General features: G+C 58.3%; 1 protein-coding gene across 7 annotated transcripts in view; it reads right to left on the reverse strand.

Annotated features, from left to right (window-relative positions):
• The window catches only part of LOC102180576 (casein kinase I), a 36,704-nt gene continuing 22,377 nt past the window's right edge, over positions 726-15,052 (reverse strand). For 3 of the 7 annotated variants that reach the window (XM_018048758.1, XM_018048757.1, XM_018048759.1), the window contains exons 3-7: positions 12,402-12,512; positions 12,122-12,270; positions 10,464-10,692; positions 9,680-9,850; positions 5,739-8,307 (exon numbers count right to left, since the gene is read on the reverse strand). In XM_018048758.1, the coding sequence (XP_017904247.1) occupies positions 7,718-8,307; positions 9,680-9,850; positions 10,464-10,692; positions 12,122-12,270; positions 12,402-12,512 (1,250 nt within the window). In that variant the 3' untranslated portion in view covers positions 5,739-7,717. Of the gene's footprint in view, positions 1,952-3,069; positions 3,136-3,693; positions 3,834-3,964; positions 4,158-4,915; positions 4,977-5,738; positions 8,308-9,679; positions 9,851-10,463; positions 10,693-12,121; positions 12,271-12,401; positions 12,513-15,052 lie in introns of those variants that run through there. The other 4 variants (XM_018048761.1, XM_018048762.1, XM_018048763.1 and 1 more) reach the window with 4 other exon arrangements.

Genomic DNA, 15,052 nt, shown 5'->3' on the forward strand with positions numbered 1-15,052 from the left:
GGGAAGGCTGGTGTGCTGCAGTCCATGGGGTCGCAAAGAGTTGGATACGACTGACTGAACTGACTTGACCGGCTGTGTTGGGGCTTAGTTGCAGTAGGCAGGATCTTTCATGCAGTGCATGGACTCCCAAGCTGTGGCACACAGGATCCAGAGCGCATGGGCTTCAGTATTTTCGGCTCCGTGGCATGGGGGATCTTAGCTCCCTAACCGGGGATTGATCCCGGGTCCCCTGCGCTGCAAGGCAGGTTTTATCTATTTGCTTCCTGGCTGCGCTGGGTTTGCACCGCTGCTCGGGCTTTGCTCTAGTTGTGGTGTGTAGGCTTCCCACTGCAGTCGCTTCTCTTGCTGCAGAGCACGGGCTCTATAGGTGTTCAGGCTTCAAAGTTGACCCCTGGACTCTAGGGCACAGGCTCAACAGTTGTGGCTCACGGGTTTCAGTCGCTCCTCGGTATGTGAGATCTTCCTGGAACCAGGGATCAAACCTGTGCTTCCTGCATTGACACGCTGATTCTCAACCACTGAGCCACCACGGACGCCCATGCAAGGCAGATTCTTAACCACTGCACCACCAGGAACGTCCCTGTGTGTAGTTTTTGAAGCAAAGGGTTGAAAACAGCCCCAGGGAGGTACCAAGTGCTGCTCGAGTGTCCCCAGCCATACCCGGTTTGCCAGGTCTGCTGGGGAGAAGCTCCCAGAGCAAAGAGGTGGACCAAGGGCTTCCCAGGTCACTTTATCCTTTTCTACTTTATTACTTCAAATTAACAACCACAATAAAGCTCAAAAAAGTCCAATATTTACACAGGAAAAAAGTACAAAATTCCCCCCAAAGTTCTTCAGTATTTTTTTTCAGTTTTTTTAAATTACAAAGTAATAAAAAGCTTTGCTCTTTAATTAAAAAAAAGAAGAAAGAATAAAAGGGGAAACAGAGGTAAATAAATTAGGAAATACACACACGGAAAAAAAACAAACAAAAATAAAGTAAAAAAGGGTTAACTAGGTGGGATGGATAAATCCAGTGCCCAGCGCTGAACCCCAGGATCCTCCTGACAGAGACGGACACTGGGCAAGGGGGAACCCAGGTGAGTGTCAGAACCAGGGAATTAATTCATAACCCAGGAGCCAGATGCTTTCTGGAAGTAGTCTCCACGGATTCTGTCCCAACACCAGAAAGGGGGGACCACAGGCCGAGGACAGTCTCAGGGATCGGTGGTGGCAAAGACCATCTGTGCCCTTCTTGAGGGACATGGAGGTCACTGCCCACTCACACGTCCTTGTCAGGGGCATAAGAACAGAAAAGTTGGCCTGGCAGGCGGGCGGGACACCTGCTGTCCTGGGAGACCGAGGTCAGATACATACAAACATACCCACGAGGACTCTCAGCCCCACCGCCTCACCACCCCACTCCTCAAGGTCTCTGCGGAGAGGCAGAGAAGGGACCCTCACTGGCGAAAGCCCAACACAGAAAGTGGGTGACCTGCATCTCGGGGGTGGGGGGTGGGGACTGCACTGATCTCCTGAGGTCCCCAGGCTCATGAACACCCAGCGGGACCTGCCTCTGACCAGCCGATCCATTCCTCCCAGTGCCTCGGGCCACCTCCTGAGAGCCTGTGAGGACCTGCTGCAGCTCCAGTGCAGTAATGTCCCTCCCGGCCAAGTCAGGCGGCGGCTAGGTGGGGCCGTGGCGTCCGCTGAGTGTAGTCTGCTATCTGGGAGCCTCTGGCAGCCTGGAGGTTGTGGGCAGCGGGGAACGTGAGGGACAGGATTCTCTGTGCTGAGGGTATCCCATCTTCTTGCCATTGGCAAATTAAAAAAAAGAAAAAAAAATTCGAAACAGAATCCATCGTTGGTTTTGTGCTGGGTTTTTTTCTTTTTGTTCTTTTGAGTGGTTTCTTTTCCCCATCTTTTTGTTTTTTTGTTGTTTTTTTTTTTTAAAGAAAATACAGTGAAGACACTAAAAAGGGGGAGAGAGAAGACAGATCAGGTGGGCATCTGCCCCGGTCACCCACCCGCCAGCCACCTTCCACTCAGGTCTCCCTGGCCCCAAGGCTCTGAGTCAGTCCCTCTCTATAGCACAGTGTGCTCAGTGGCTCAGTCATGTCCGACTGTTTGTGACGCCATGGACTGTAGCCCGCCAGGCTCCTCCATCCATGGGGATTCTCTGGGCAAGAACACTGGAGTGGGTGGCCATGCCCTCCTCGAGGGTCTACCCAACCCAGGGACTGAACCCCAGGTCTCCCGCACTGCAGGCGGATTCTTTACCGTCTGAGTCACAGTAGGTGCTCCATTTTCACAGAAAAGACACAGAATCACTTTCTCTCCTCTCTTTTGGTGAACAGCCACCCTCCAGCTATACAAGCACCCCACCCTGCCATGAACAGGGCTGGTTCCTGGGCGTGAGGCTGACAAAGGTAAAGCCCGAATGCTGGCCCAGAGTGACCTGCGGAGTCCAAAGCAGGTCCACAAAGCAAGCCATACGCAGCTGGTGTGAGGTCAAGCCCGTGAGATGTGAGCTGCTGCCAGCCACGTGTACACTCCCCAGGGAGCTCAGACTACCCCTCCCCGACACACACACACCCCCCCAAGTTAGTCCCTGCCCCATCTGCCTTCCAGATGGGGCCCCAGTGAGCTGAGCTATAACACCCCGCCTCAAAGCCTCGTGCAACTGCAGGTCCCATCAAGGCTCATACTGAGCAGAGGGCGCCCCCGGCCCCTGGCCCCGGAGCTGCGGAGGTCACCAAGGGCCTTCTCGGAGAGGAGGTAAACTCCTGACTCCAAGGCTCTCTCTGAGTGGTTTGCATGAATGAAGCGTAATGGCCCAGAGGCTGAGACCGGGGCTGAAGCCCTGGGGAAGGTCACAGGGTGGGCCCTCGTGTTCCATCCCTACTACCAACTCCCCAGAACAGTTAGGGCAGCATGGGGATGGAAGGCTGGCCCCACACAAAGAAAGGGCTTTCCGGCAGAAATTAGCTGGTGTGGCCCGGGCCTGCTCAGAGCACAACCAGGGGTTCCTCCAGGGACCGTGGGGGTCTAGACCTGGCTGGGCTGTGACTGCAGCAGACGTCGACTCACCTAAGCAAATACTGGTCCGATGGGGGCTCCTCCTCATTTCCCGAGGTGGTCAAATGGCACGCTTGTCTGGGGGGAAGGGAGGCAGAAGGGTGGGAGGGGCTGAGCTGCTGGCAGGATAACCGGCAAGTCTCTCCCCACTGCGGAGTTCTACCCCGCCAGGCCCCTCACGCAAAAAGAGTGAGTGTGTGATCTCAAGCACCCCGGATGTTCACATCTTGTAGACAAGCACGCTGCTCTGGGAGGCCTAGCAGCCGCTCAAGGCCGTGGGCTTCCCAGCTCTCGACCTGTCCTGCTGGGGTGCCACCACCACCTCCGGAGGCCTAGAGCGGCTCTCCTGCCCACCTCTGCCAGACCCCTTCCCCGGGGATCCTCCCTTCCCCACTTTCCTAGTCCACACATAGCCCCTATGTGGGGGCCACCCGATGGGGTCTGACCACCCCTCCATCCTGTGCTGACTGGGGATGGCAGGGGCGTGCTGATAGCAGGGACCACGAGCCCCTCTGCTGTGAGCTCCCTGCTACCCACCCAGGCTGGGGCCCCTGGCAGAGGGCTGGGTCTTGACTCCCACTGCCTTGCTGAGGCAGTGGTGAGGCCCAGAAGGGGCTGGGGGCAAGGGCAGCTCACCTGTGAGGCTGAAATCCGGGAGACCTCTTGCCGCCCAGTGAGGTCGGAGGACGAGACGTTGGCGGGCGCACCTCTGTGTAGCCTCATGCTCACCTTCCTCTCTCTGTCGACCCGTGAGATCGCTCTGGGAGAAGTATTGCCTGGAAGGCAAGGTGGGGGGGAGGGGAAGGGGGAGGAGGGAGAGGGAAGCTGCCCTCAGCACCAGGCCCCTGGCTGCCCTGCACCCCCCGCCCTGGAGCCCCCCCGCCTGTTGCCCAAGGTGCTCGCTCACCAGCTTGCTGGATACGGGAGGCAGGGGTGGAAGCCACAGGCTCGGCTGCACTGCGGAGCCGGTTGGCGGCAGCCCCCGTGGGCGGGCCAGGGGGCAGGGCCCGGGTCGCCGACCCCCGGAGCTGCCCCATCCTCTCCTCTCGCTCGTGTTCTCGCCGCTCCCGGTCCACGTCCTCGGGGTTTCGGGCTGCACCCTGTGGGCATGATACGAGAGCCCTGGTCAACCCTGCAGGATCGGGGTGCTCCAGGATCCGGCACTCCATCAGGGTCAGAGCAGGGGAGGCAGGCTGGGGCGGGTGTATGTCTTAGAAACCCTCTGGTCCCACCGCCTCCCCACAAAGCAGGCAGCCTGAGAGACCCGGAGATGCCCCCTGATCACACTGCACAGAGAAAACACAAAGCCACACAACTGCCCAGGAGAAAGCTCGACCTGGGGGGCAGAGGGAGGTCGCTCTGTCCTGGTCTCGTGGGGCCTGGAATCACAGCTGGGAGGACTGATGCCCCAGGATGGCCAACCGACCTAGGCTCCCCCCCGCCCCCATGTACAGAAGGCTCCCTGCTGCTTCCAAACACAGCAGGGCAGGTGCTCAGAGGCCAAGGAAAGAGTTACAAGGCGAGCTGAAGGCAGGGCCAGGACTCAAACCAGGCCTCTCAGGGCCGTTAGGGGGATCTTTTCAAAGGGCTGCTCCTCCCCTGGACCTGGCAATGGTTTCACAACTAAGAGGCCCAAGGGACCCACACAGATGCTGCCTTGCTTGGGATGGGAGCTGGAGAAGGCATGGACTAGATGCCCCGTGGAAGAAAGAGGCCCAGCAGGCAGACGGGGGCAGAAGAGGTACATGAGCCGCTGTTGGGGGCTCTGCCCTCTGGCCACTGCCACCCCCAATGCAGGAGGAAAGGAGAAAGGCCCAGAGAGAGGAGCGCGGCATGGGGGCGGCAGCGGCCGCGTTACCTAGTTGGTCCTGGGGTCGTCCACAGGGAAGGGCAGGGGGCTGGCATGAGGGGGGCCGCATCTGTGGAGGAGAGAGCTGCAGGCTGAGTTGGGGGGGCGGGGGCGGCCTGCTTATGGGCCACAGGCTCCTACAACCCTGTCTCTCCCAGAGAACCGGCCAAGAAGGCCTGACTGTCCTTCAGAAATCGGGTGGGGGCTGGCTCTGGACTTCAGAGCAACTCCAGGAGCTAGCGGCTGGGGGATGAGAGGATCCTTGGATCCTACAGAAGAACCAGGGTCCAGAGAGGCCTCAGGAGGCCTGGGGCCGCACAGCTCAGGGCAGAGCTGGGTTATGTCCCAGTCTTGTTCTGCTCCCCATGCTCCCAGAGGACTCGGGCAGAACATTCTAGAGATGTACGTTCTCCGTCCTCCCACCCTCAAGCCTGTCCAGGCAGGCCAGGAAGCACCAGGGCGCCACCGCCTGACCCCGGTCCTCACCCCGGGCTCCCACCCACTCGGTGAACAGATGGGGAGAGAGAACAACTGAGCCAGCAGCAGGGCCAAACCTGTGACACGAGCTGCCACGCCCAATCATTAAACATCCCTCGGGCGCATCCACCCTGCAAGGCAGGTCCGAACTCACTCTCTGGTGGGGGGACACTGAGGCTCAGTGAAGTCAAGTGACTCCCCAGAGGTGCCCAGCCCAGGGGCTGTGGCTGAGCAGAGGGCTGGAGCCCTCGCCCTCCACAGGCTCAGGCCCACAGTGGCCCAGCAGCAGGAGGAGCTGAGTCACTCATCCCGTTTTCCATCCAACCCAAGTGACGCCTCAAGAAATGCACGCCAGGGAGGTCTCTTGGCTTTTATTTGCCCATGAGAAGACACAAAAAGTCAACGTCCAAGTCACACGAGCCTTCCCCTGTGTCGTGCAGACCCCTGTCCTTGGCAGTGTCAAAGTTTCCACCTGGCCGGCTGATTAGACTTCAGAATACAGTGGTTCTGTGCAGCTTCCAGGCTCCAGGTATCCGGGGACTCCAGGGCCCTGACGCTGAACAATACGGTGTTGCCCCTCCAAGGAGGGAAGTTCTCAGTCAAGGACAGGATCCTTCCCATGGAAGAGTTTGCAGCCCTCGGTGCCCAGCATGGTGTCCAGTCTGCTGGTAGGTGCTGGTGAAGGCTTATTGCAGGCAGGGCAGGAGGGGTGATGTGGAAGGAGCTTGGCCTTGAGGTGAAAACATGGAAGGTCCCCAGGGCATGTCCACAGATCCTTCCGCCAAGGGCAGCTGGAGGTGGTCAAGCTCACCATAGTGGGGACGGGGTCAGAGGTGCCCAGTCATCCAGTCTGATGGCCCTCAAGTCAGAGATTGGTGCGGGAGGTTGGCATCTCTGCTCAGCTTTTGGCTCCAGAGCCTGCCTCGATGGGAACTCCAGGAAAGGGTCAGGGTGCCAGCAAAGGGTGCAGAGAGTGCTCCTGGCCTGGCTTGAGGCGAGGTCTTATAGGCTGGATGGGCTCATGAGAGGCTCTTTGAGGAGCCATCTGGAGCTGCCGGCGCCCCTGGACTTTCTGCGATGACAGATGTGTTCACAGCCACCTTGACAGGTGTGGCAGCCACGAGCTGGCCACCTGTGGCTCCTGAGAACTTTAAATATAGTAAACGCAACTGAGGAAGTATGTTTTCAGCTTTAATTAACTTTAATGAAAAATTAACCACATGTAGCCAGTGGCTACCACATTGGGGGGCACAGGCCGACTTTGCAAAATCCATTCTCGGAGATGTACTAAGAGGAAGGGCCAAACTTGACCCCGAACCAGACTCACGAACACCTCTGTACAAGGATGAGAGGGTGTGCACAGTGCCCTAAGCAGCGCTCTGGGGTGAGAGCTGCGCTCCTAGCCAGAAGGTCTGCAGTGATGGCTGCCACTGCCCATCTCCCACCCCTGGGGCCCTCCAGCCTGTGGGACATTTTCATCCTCCGCCCAATCTCCGCCCTGCTCCTTAGGCCACTGTCTGAGAGTCAGAGAGAGCGCCAACCAGAGACCAACCGCCGATCCCAGGGTCCTGGAGAACAAGGCCTTGTCCTGAGCATCCGGCAGAAGGGTGCCCGCCAAGAAAAGAGGCAGTCAGGAGGACACGCACTCCAGGTAGGGGCGTTTAATGAGTTCAGGTTCAATACAGAGGCTGCCGGCGGGGTCTGGCCAAGGCTGTTCCTGGGGTCCACTGCCACCAGGCCCTCCAGGGCAAGGAACATCGTGTCTCTTTCAAGCTCTGTTCATCAGGCAGCTGATTCGTCCCCAAGAATCTCACAGCAGGGGCTCCTCCGCATGCCCTCTCCACTCTACCCCCACCACGTCAAGGGATGTCTCCTCGGGCCTGGCCCCGATGGGCTTGGGCACACCCGGTGATGTCAGAACTGGGGCCCTGCAGTCCAGACCACAGGCCAGTAGTTTTGGGGGGGCAGCTCCTCCACCTCCTCCATGGGCCTATGTGGAGGGCCCTGGGTGCCCAGGGGCGCCGGGCACCTGGAAGGGACAGAGAGAGCACAGCGGAGGCTCAGCCTCTTGGGCTCCCCCACCCCGCCAAGCGGTAAGTCTCAGAGAAGTCAGATCCTGGAGGCGCTTACCAGTACACGGGTGGGTTCGCCGGCCCGGCACAGGGACAGGGGTGGGGGCTGGGCAGTGCAACAGCTTCGCTGTCGCGGGGCTGAGCCTGGCTCGAGGAAGCCCCCTTCTCCAGAAGAGACGTGAAACAAGACACAGGATGTCACAGATTCCGGAGTCCCAGGCCCAGCGGACGAACACTTCTCCCCACCCCACCCCCACGACTCTTAAGAGAGAGAGAGAAGAGAGGTGCCTAGCAAGACCCAGTGTGCCACAACCAGGGGGAAGGAAGCCACAACAAAGGGGTCCAGGCTGGCCAAGGGGGACTCAGCGAAGGCCGCCAGCTGGCATGCGCAGGGCACCAAGAGCAAGACGCTGCAGGCCAGGATCAAGACAGTGGGGGGGCCCACCAATGCCATCCGGGCCCTGCTCACCCAGGCGTCCAGGACGCCCAGGCGGGCCCTCCTGGGTCCACTGGGAGGCGGCGCCCCACCTGGGCCCCGCTGACCGCGGCGGCACAGGCTGTCTGCACAGATGAGGCTGGAGTGGGGGTCACGTGCGCCGTCCGGCTCGCAGCTCCCCGCTTCCGGGAGCCCCGCCCACCACAGGGTCACGCTGGCCCTCCCGGCCCAGGCCGCCACGCCCGCCTCGGCCTGCAGGAGACTCACGAATTTGAGCATGTTCCAGTCGAAGACGTAGTCGTAGGAGAAGCCCTGCCGGTGGAAGAGGTTGCGGAAGAGCTGGCGCAGGTAGGAGTAGTCGGGCTTGTCGTCGAACCGCAGCGAACGGCAGAAGTTGAGGTATGTGGAGAACTCGGCTGGTGCGGGGGGCGGGGGGACAGAAGGTGCCGTCGTGAGGCCTGCGCTCCCGGGGGCCCCCAGACGGCGCTGCCCTACCCAGCCCCCGCCCCTACAAACGCTCTGGACCCAAGAGGGGTCAAGATGACATCCTCCCTACCACGGTCCGTGAGCCCCAAAGACAGTCAAGAACTCGCTGGAAATTCTAAGCCACAAGAGGAAAGCCTGGCTTTCCTCCCCTGAAAATCAGAGGCGAGAGGAGGGCCCTTGTGAGACGATAGAGCGCACGCACGCACGCACGCACACACACACACACACAGAGGTTCCACACACACACACACACACACACACACACACACACACACACACACACACACACACACACACACACACACACACACACACACACACACACACACACACACACACACACACACACACACACACACCACACACACACACACACACACACACACACACACACACACACACACACACACACACACACACACACACACACACACACACGTTCCTCTCCCGGGGCTCCTAAGGCCCGTGTAATTTCCTAAGTGGTGAGAGCGTGAGGAGCATCCTGTCCAGACCTCAACGGAGGAGACTCCAGGTGGCTCCCGGATGGCAGCGGGTCAGCAGAAAGACCAAGCCATGATTAGAAGCTTGGAATGCCCGGGGCCCACCCCTACCCACTTCCCTAGAGAAGGGAGCGGGGTTGGGAACAGAGTTAATGGTCGCCATGACGATGGGATGAAGCCTCCATAAATACTGCAACAGCGTGGGGTCTGGAGGACCTCCTGGTTGGTGACCACATCCCCAGCTCCACTCAGGAAAGAAGCTCCTGCATTCGGGGCCCTCCCAGACCTCACTCTACACGTCTCTCTTCAGCTGGCTGCTCATCGGCATCCTTTATCACACCCTTTCACAAACCGGTTAAAACGTATTTCCTCGACTTTGGTGAGCCCAGCTAACCGACTCCAAAGAGGGAAAACTCAGATTTATAGCCAGCTGATCAGGAGCACAGGCAGCAACCTGGACTCACGACTGGCATCTGAAGTGTGACAGGAACAGCCTCATAGGATCGAGCCCTTAACTGCAGGGTCTGACGCTTCCTCCAGGGAGGTAGTGTCGGAAGTGAGTTAAAACGGAGGACACCCAGCTAGTGTCCAGCGTTGGTCCCGACACTCAGCCCTTGCAAGGAGAGGCAGGAGTGTGGGCTGGGGACACGAGCTGAGCCTGAACGACAAGAGAGCCACAAGTGACGGATGCTGTGGCGCCGGGCAGTGGTGGCCCAGGACAGGCTCTGCGCAGCCTCGCTGGGCCCTCAGAAGGGGCCTTGGGGACCGCGGGCTAAGCACGTTGCCCCAGCGGGCTACTCACAGGGGTAGCCTTTGCAGAGGACCTCGATGGGCGTCGACATCTTCTTCTCGCTGATCCGCTCGTACTTCTGGCGCTTGGTGGCCGCTTTGAGGCCCTGCCAGGGCAGGGAGCCCAGGTTGAAGTACATGAGAACGTAGCCCAGACTCTCCAGGTCGTCTCGACGGCTTTGCTCTGCGGAGTCAAGGACAAGGTGAGGGGCAGGGTCCACCTGGGCTCCTGGCTGATGGGGCCAGGACCCCTTTCTCCAGGACCTGCTCTTTGATTGGGGCGAACAACCCACCCTGTGCACTCAGCACGAGCCCACCCCACCCCACCACAGGCTGGCTTGCTACACTATTACCCCTCCTACAGAGCAGGGGCTTGAGGCTGGGCTCTGCTTACTCAACCTGGGCCTAGTGTCCCCAGCTCAGGCTCTCATTCATTTAGCCACTATGCAGTAGGCACCGCGGGGCCTCCCTGCCCAGCCCACCCTGTGGATAAGGCACAAGCACTGGCATCAGACAGGGCTGGGCCAGACCTGACTCTAACGCTTGCTAAGCAGCACGACCCTAAGTGCCTGTGTCACACGGTGAGCCTGCAATTCCCACCTGGAAAAATGGGGACATGTCCTCGCCCACCAAGGCTGCTGTGGGGATGACTAAGGCACGAGATAAAGAGTGCTTCTTGCGAAGGAGAAGACCTGCCTGTGTGACCAGCCAAGGAATAAACCCAGGCTGCAGAAGGAAGCCAAGGTCCTGGGGGGCAGCCCATAGGTACCCTCTGCCCCCAGGCCTCGCGTACTCACCGATGCCCAGGTGGGTATTGATGGAGGCGTAGCGGGCAGTGCCAGTCAAGTTCTTGTTTTCCCGGTAGGGGATGTGCTGGTGGGTGCGGGCGTCCCGGTACTTCTTGGCCAGGCCAAAGTCAATGATGTACACCAAGTTGCCCTTCTTCCCCAGCCCCATGAGGAAGTTGTCAGGCTTGACGTCCCGGTGGATGAAGTTCTTGGAGTGGATGTACTCAATGCGGCTGATCTGGGGGAGGGGAGAGCGAGTCACTCAGCAAGTGCTGAGGCAGGGGGAGCAGGCCTCGCCAGATGCTCGGAGCCAGGCCTAGACTGGGGGCTGGGGCCCTACAAATGGAAAACACAGCCGTGGTCCCTGCCAATGGATGGGGACCCCTGCCACGGGCAGGGGAGCAAGGTCAGTCTGCAACCACCATGTACGACGATTTCAAAGGCGCAGGTCAGGGAAGGCTTCCTGGAGGAAGTGACAGTAGAGAGAAACTCTGATGGAGGGGTTCCCTGGGTTAGATGTGACACAGGAAAGAAAGCAAGGCGGGAAAGCGAATGGCAAGATCTAGAAGGGAGCCCAGAAAGGCATTCAGGCCTCGTCTGCCTGGCTCTACACCCTCAGGGTACGGAAGAGGCCCTCAAGGAACCAGAGAGGTATTTCAGAGGTTGCTCTGCCAACCAGACTGGGGGGAACAGGAGCACATGGAACCCTAAACTTGGTAGGTAGGGGTGACAGAGATGGAGCACACAGGCAGGATTTAACCCCTGGCTTCTGGAGGATACCAAAGTCAGGGAGACACAGAGGGCCTTCCTTTCCTTTCAACAATGTGTTAGAAACACATGTTAATAAACACATACACAATCTGTCTTCCGGCAGGTTGGCCCCCTCCCTGGGCCTCAAGCTTCTGAATATTTCCTAAACTCAAAAAACCTAGACTTTTTTGAGTCTCACGTCCTGGGAGAATCTGACAACCTTCTCTGCACACACACATTTAACCTAAAATTGGAGGGTGTCTGCGGACTTTCTGCAGGGCAGACACAGACACAGATCCTGGGGAACAAGATCTCCGTGTTCCAGTCCAGGGCCAGGATTTGGGGGCTTTTTTTTCTTGCTGTGCCACGCAGTATTGTGGGATCTTTGTTCTCGGACCCGGGATTGAACCTGTGCCTCCTGCATTGAAAGCAGAGTCTTAACCACTAGACCACCAGGAAAGTCCCCCGGGCCAGGATCCTGTGCTTTACCTTTTTTTTTTTTTTTTTTAATTTTTCTCCCTTGAATTTATATAAGGATTAAGGACGCAAGAAATGTTCGTCCATGGGCACTGGGGCCAGGGGGTGTCCCAGGTGACCCCACAAATGGGAGCCCCTCCTGAGGAGACAAGGCCCAGCAGCTCACCTATGGCCACTGCATGGGAACAGGCCCGAGGTTTGGGTGACCGCAGGCTTTACAGTCACCCGAGGGAAGAGTTCCAGGCCTTCCGTGGAGGCCCAGCTGAGCAGGTCTGGAGTGGAAACTGGCAGTCTATGTTTTAATACCCACCCCCCAGCCATGGCTGATGGTCAAGGTCCCCTGGTCCCGGTCCCACATCGCTGTCACTGCTTTCTGCTCCAGCATCCTCCAGCTGGGTACCCAGTGCCCCCCGGCCTGAGGGGGGAGTTGGGGGACTCACCATCTGGTCGGCCAGGAGCAGCACGGTCTTGAGGCTGAACTTGCGGGAGCAGAAGTTGAAGAGGTCCTCGAGGCTGGGCCCCAGCAGCTCCATGACCATCACGTTGTAGTCCCCCTCGGCCCCGCACCACTTGATGGATGGGATCCCCACTGTGCAGAGGTGGGGCAGTCAGGCGCCGTCACTCCCCAGCCCACCAGTACTTGGGCCCCTCCCCATGCAAGTGCGCAAGGCACAGACGCAGAGCTCCCACCCCGATGCCCACTGCCCCTCCGGCCCTCACCTCCCCCCTGCATCATCTTGTAGAATTTGCTCTCGATGTGCAGCTGGGGGTGCTTCGTCTTCACACACTCCAGCTTGATGGCGACCTCTTCACCAGAGGCGATATTGGCACCTGCAGGGGCAGAGGGACCCGGGTCACACTCAGCTGGCCAGGCAGCCCCAGGCCAGGACCACTCCGTGTCTGCCCCTGAGCAGCTCAGTATCCCGAGAAGAGGAAGAGGCTGGAAAGGTGGCGGAGGCCCCAGGCTGTATCCAGGGGAAGCAGAGGGACCGAGGGGCACAGAGCAGCTCCCTGACCCAGCCTGGGCACGAAGGGAGAACCAGAACTGCAGCATGTGCTGCTGGAAGGAGGGAAGGGCTGTGGACCATGCAGAGAACTGGAGGCTGGGGCAGCAGGCAACCAGATGTGAGGGGGTCAGGGCGGGGCCAACAAACGTTCCCAGACCAGTCAGGCGAGCTGTGTCCTGCAGAGTGGAGCCACTGAGGACTCCTGAGCTGGAGACAGGCGCCGTCAGTGGGGCATGGAGCCGAGGAGGAGAGCAGGCAGAGACGCAGGGCCATCTCGAGAAAGATCCCAACCCAAGCTGCAACGGGCCTCAGTTTCCCCACCTGCAGGCACGGGCAAGCTGGGCTGGAGGGCTGGGGGCTAAGCTGAGAGGCCGGCTCCTGCTGGGAGCCAAGGGGAACTAGAGCTGCCATCACTAAACGGTGCAGTCTCAGCACAGAGACAACACAGAACGTCCGGAGGAGGAGACAGCCACTGGGAGAAGGGAGGGCAGGATAAAGCCAGGACCTCAAACTGGGGATGCCCGAGATGGGGCTCCACAACAAACATGCCTGGAACAGCTGGCAATCTGAGGAAAGACAACACAGCTCACGCCACGCACCACAAGTCCCGATAGAGCAGAAGATCACACAGGGGGGAAGAAAGATCGGAGTTGCAAGTTGGCTCAGCCACTTTGGAGGCCAGGTTGGTCTCTGTCTGGTAAAGCTGAACACACACAGACCCTCGGCCAAACCAGGCCACTCCCAAGGGTACACCCTTCAGGAACGCGACCGCCGGGAGGCCAAGCAAGGACCTTTGCACAGCAGCAAAGGACCACAACGTCCAGCGCCAGAAATCAGCCACGAGGTGGGGCAGGCGCCCAGGGACGCCACAGACAGGGGGAGCCAGCACGACGGCTGCGGGGGTGGCTCTCTGCATCCGAACCTTCCCTGAGCAGAGGGCAAGGAGCAGTACTGCTGACAAGGCCAGAAGGTGGAGGCAGCCGAGAGCCCGTGAGCACAGGCGTGGACCGCCACTCTGCCTGTCCCTAAAAACGAGCAGGGCACTGACACAGGCTGCGGCGCCGACGAACCTCGTAAACACGGTGCACGGTGGGTCAGCCACACTCCAGAGGCAAACACTGTCTGACTCCAGTATATGAAATGCCCAGAACAGGGGAACGCACGGAGACAAAGGTTAGACTGGTGGCTGCCAGGGACTGGGGACAGGGGGAAGCAGGACAGGCCACAGGGCACCCTACCCTGCTTAACAGGTGCAGGGTTTTCTTCTGGGTGATGAAAATGTTTTGGAACTAGACAGGGATGGTGGTCACACACACTGGGATTGTACTAGAGTCAGTGGAGTTGCTCAGTCGTGTCCGACTCTGCGATCCCATGGACTGTACCCTACCAAGCGCCGCCATTCACGGAATTTTCCAGGCAAGAGTACTACAGTGGGATGCCATTTCCTTCTCCAGGGGATCTTCCCGACCCAGGGATCAAACCCAGGTCTCCTGCACTGCAGGCAGACGCTTTACCATCTGAGCCACCAGGGAAGCCCCTGAGACTGTACTAGGTGCCACTAAATGGTATACTTTTAAAATGGTTAATTGTATATCATCTGAATTTCACCTCAATTTCAGGGGAAAAAAAAAAAGAGGAAGGAAGAGACAGAATGATGCAAGCACAATCTTGACTGTTTCAATTTCAAAACATTCCACACTGAAATATATATAGTTTAGGGATATAAACGTAATTAAACTCTTCAACAAAAGGGAATAACTTAAAATGTAAGATTCAGATGGTCCTTACCTCTGTGTGGAAGCAAAGGGCAGGATGGGGTGTGGTTACCTCTGTGTGGGGGGAAGCAGAGGGCACGATGGGGTGGGGTACTAGGGGTCTTCAGGGTGACAGAGCTGTCTTCCTCCATTTAGTGGTGAGAAGAGTGCCTTAAACCATGCCCATGTTTTATACATTTAATTTAAAAAATAAAACAATGAGATGTTACAGGAAGGGAGCATTGCTTTTAATTTAGGGATAGGCAAGGTTTCCCAAAGAAAGGCAATGCCAAAGAATGTTCAAACTACTGCACAACTGCACTCATCTCACACACTAGCAAAGTAATGCTCAATATTCTCCAAGCCAGGCTTCAACAGCATGTGAACCAAGAACTTCCAGATGTTCAAACTGGATTTAGAAAAGGCAGAGAAACCAGAGATCAAATAGCCAACATCTGCTGGATCATCAAAAAAGCAAGACAATTCCAGAAAAACATCTACTTCTGCGTTATTGACTACGCCAAAGCCTTTGACTGTGTGGATCTCAACAAACTGTGGGAAATTCTTCCAGAGATGGGAATTTCCAGACCACCTGACCTGTCTCCTGAGA

This window comes from Capra hircus, chromosome 5 (assembly GCF_001704415.2).
Source record: "Capra hircus breed San Clemente chromosome 5, ASM170441v1, whole genome shotgun sequence".
NCBI classification, from domain to species: Eukaryota; Metazoa; Chordata; class Mammalia; order Artiodactyla; family Bovidae; genus Capra; species Capra hircus.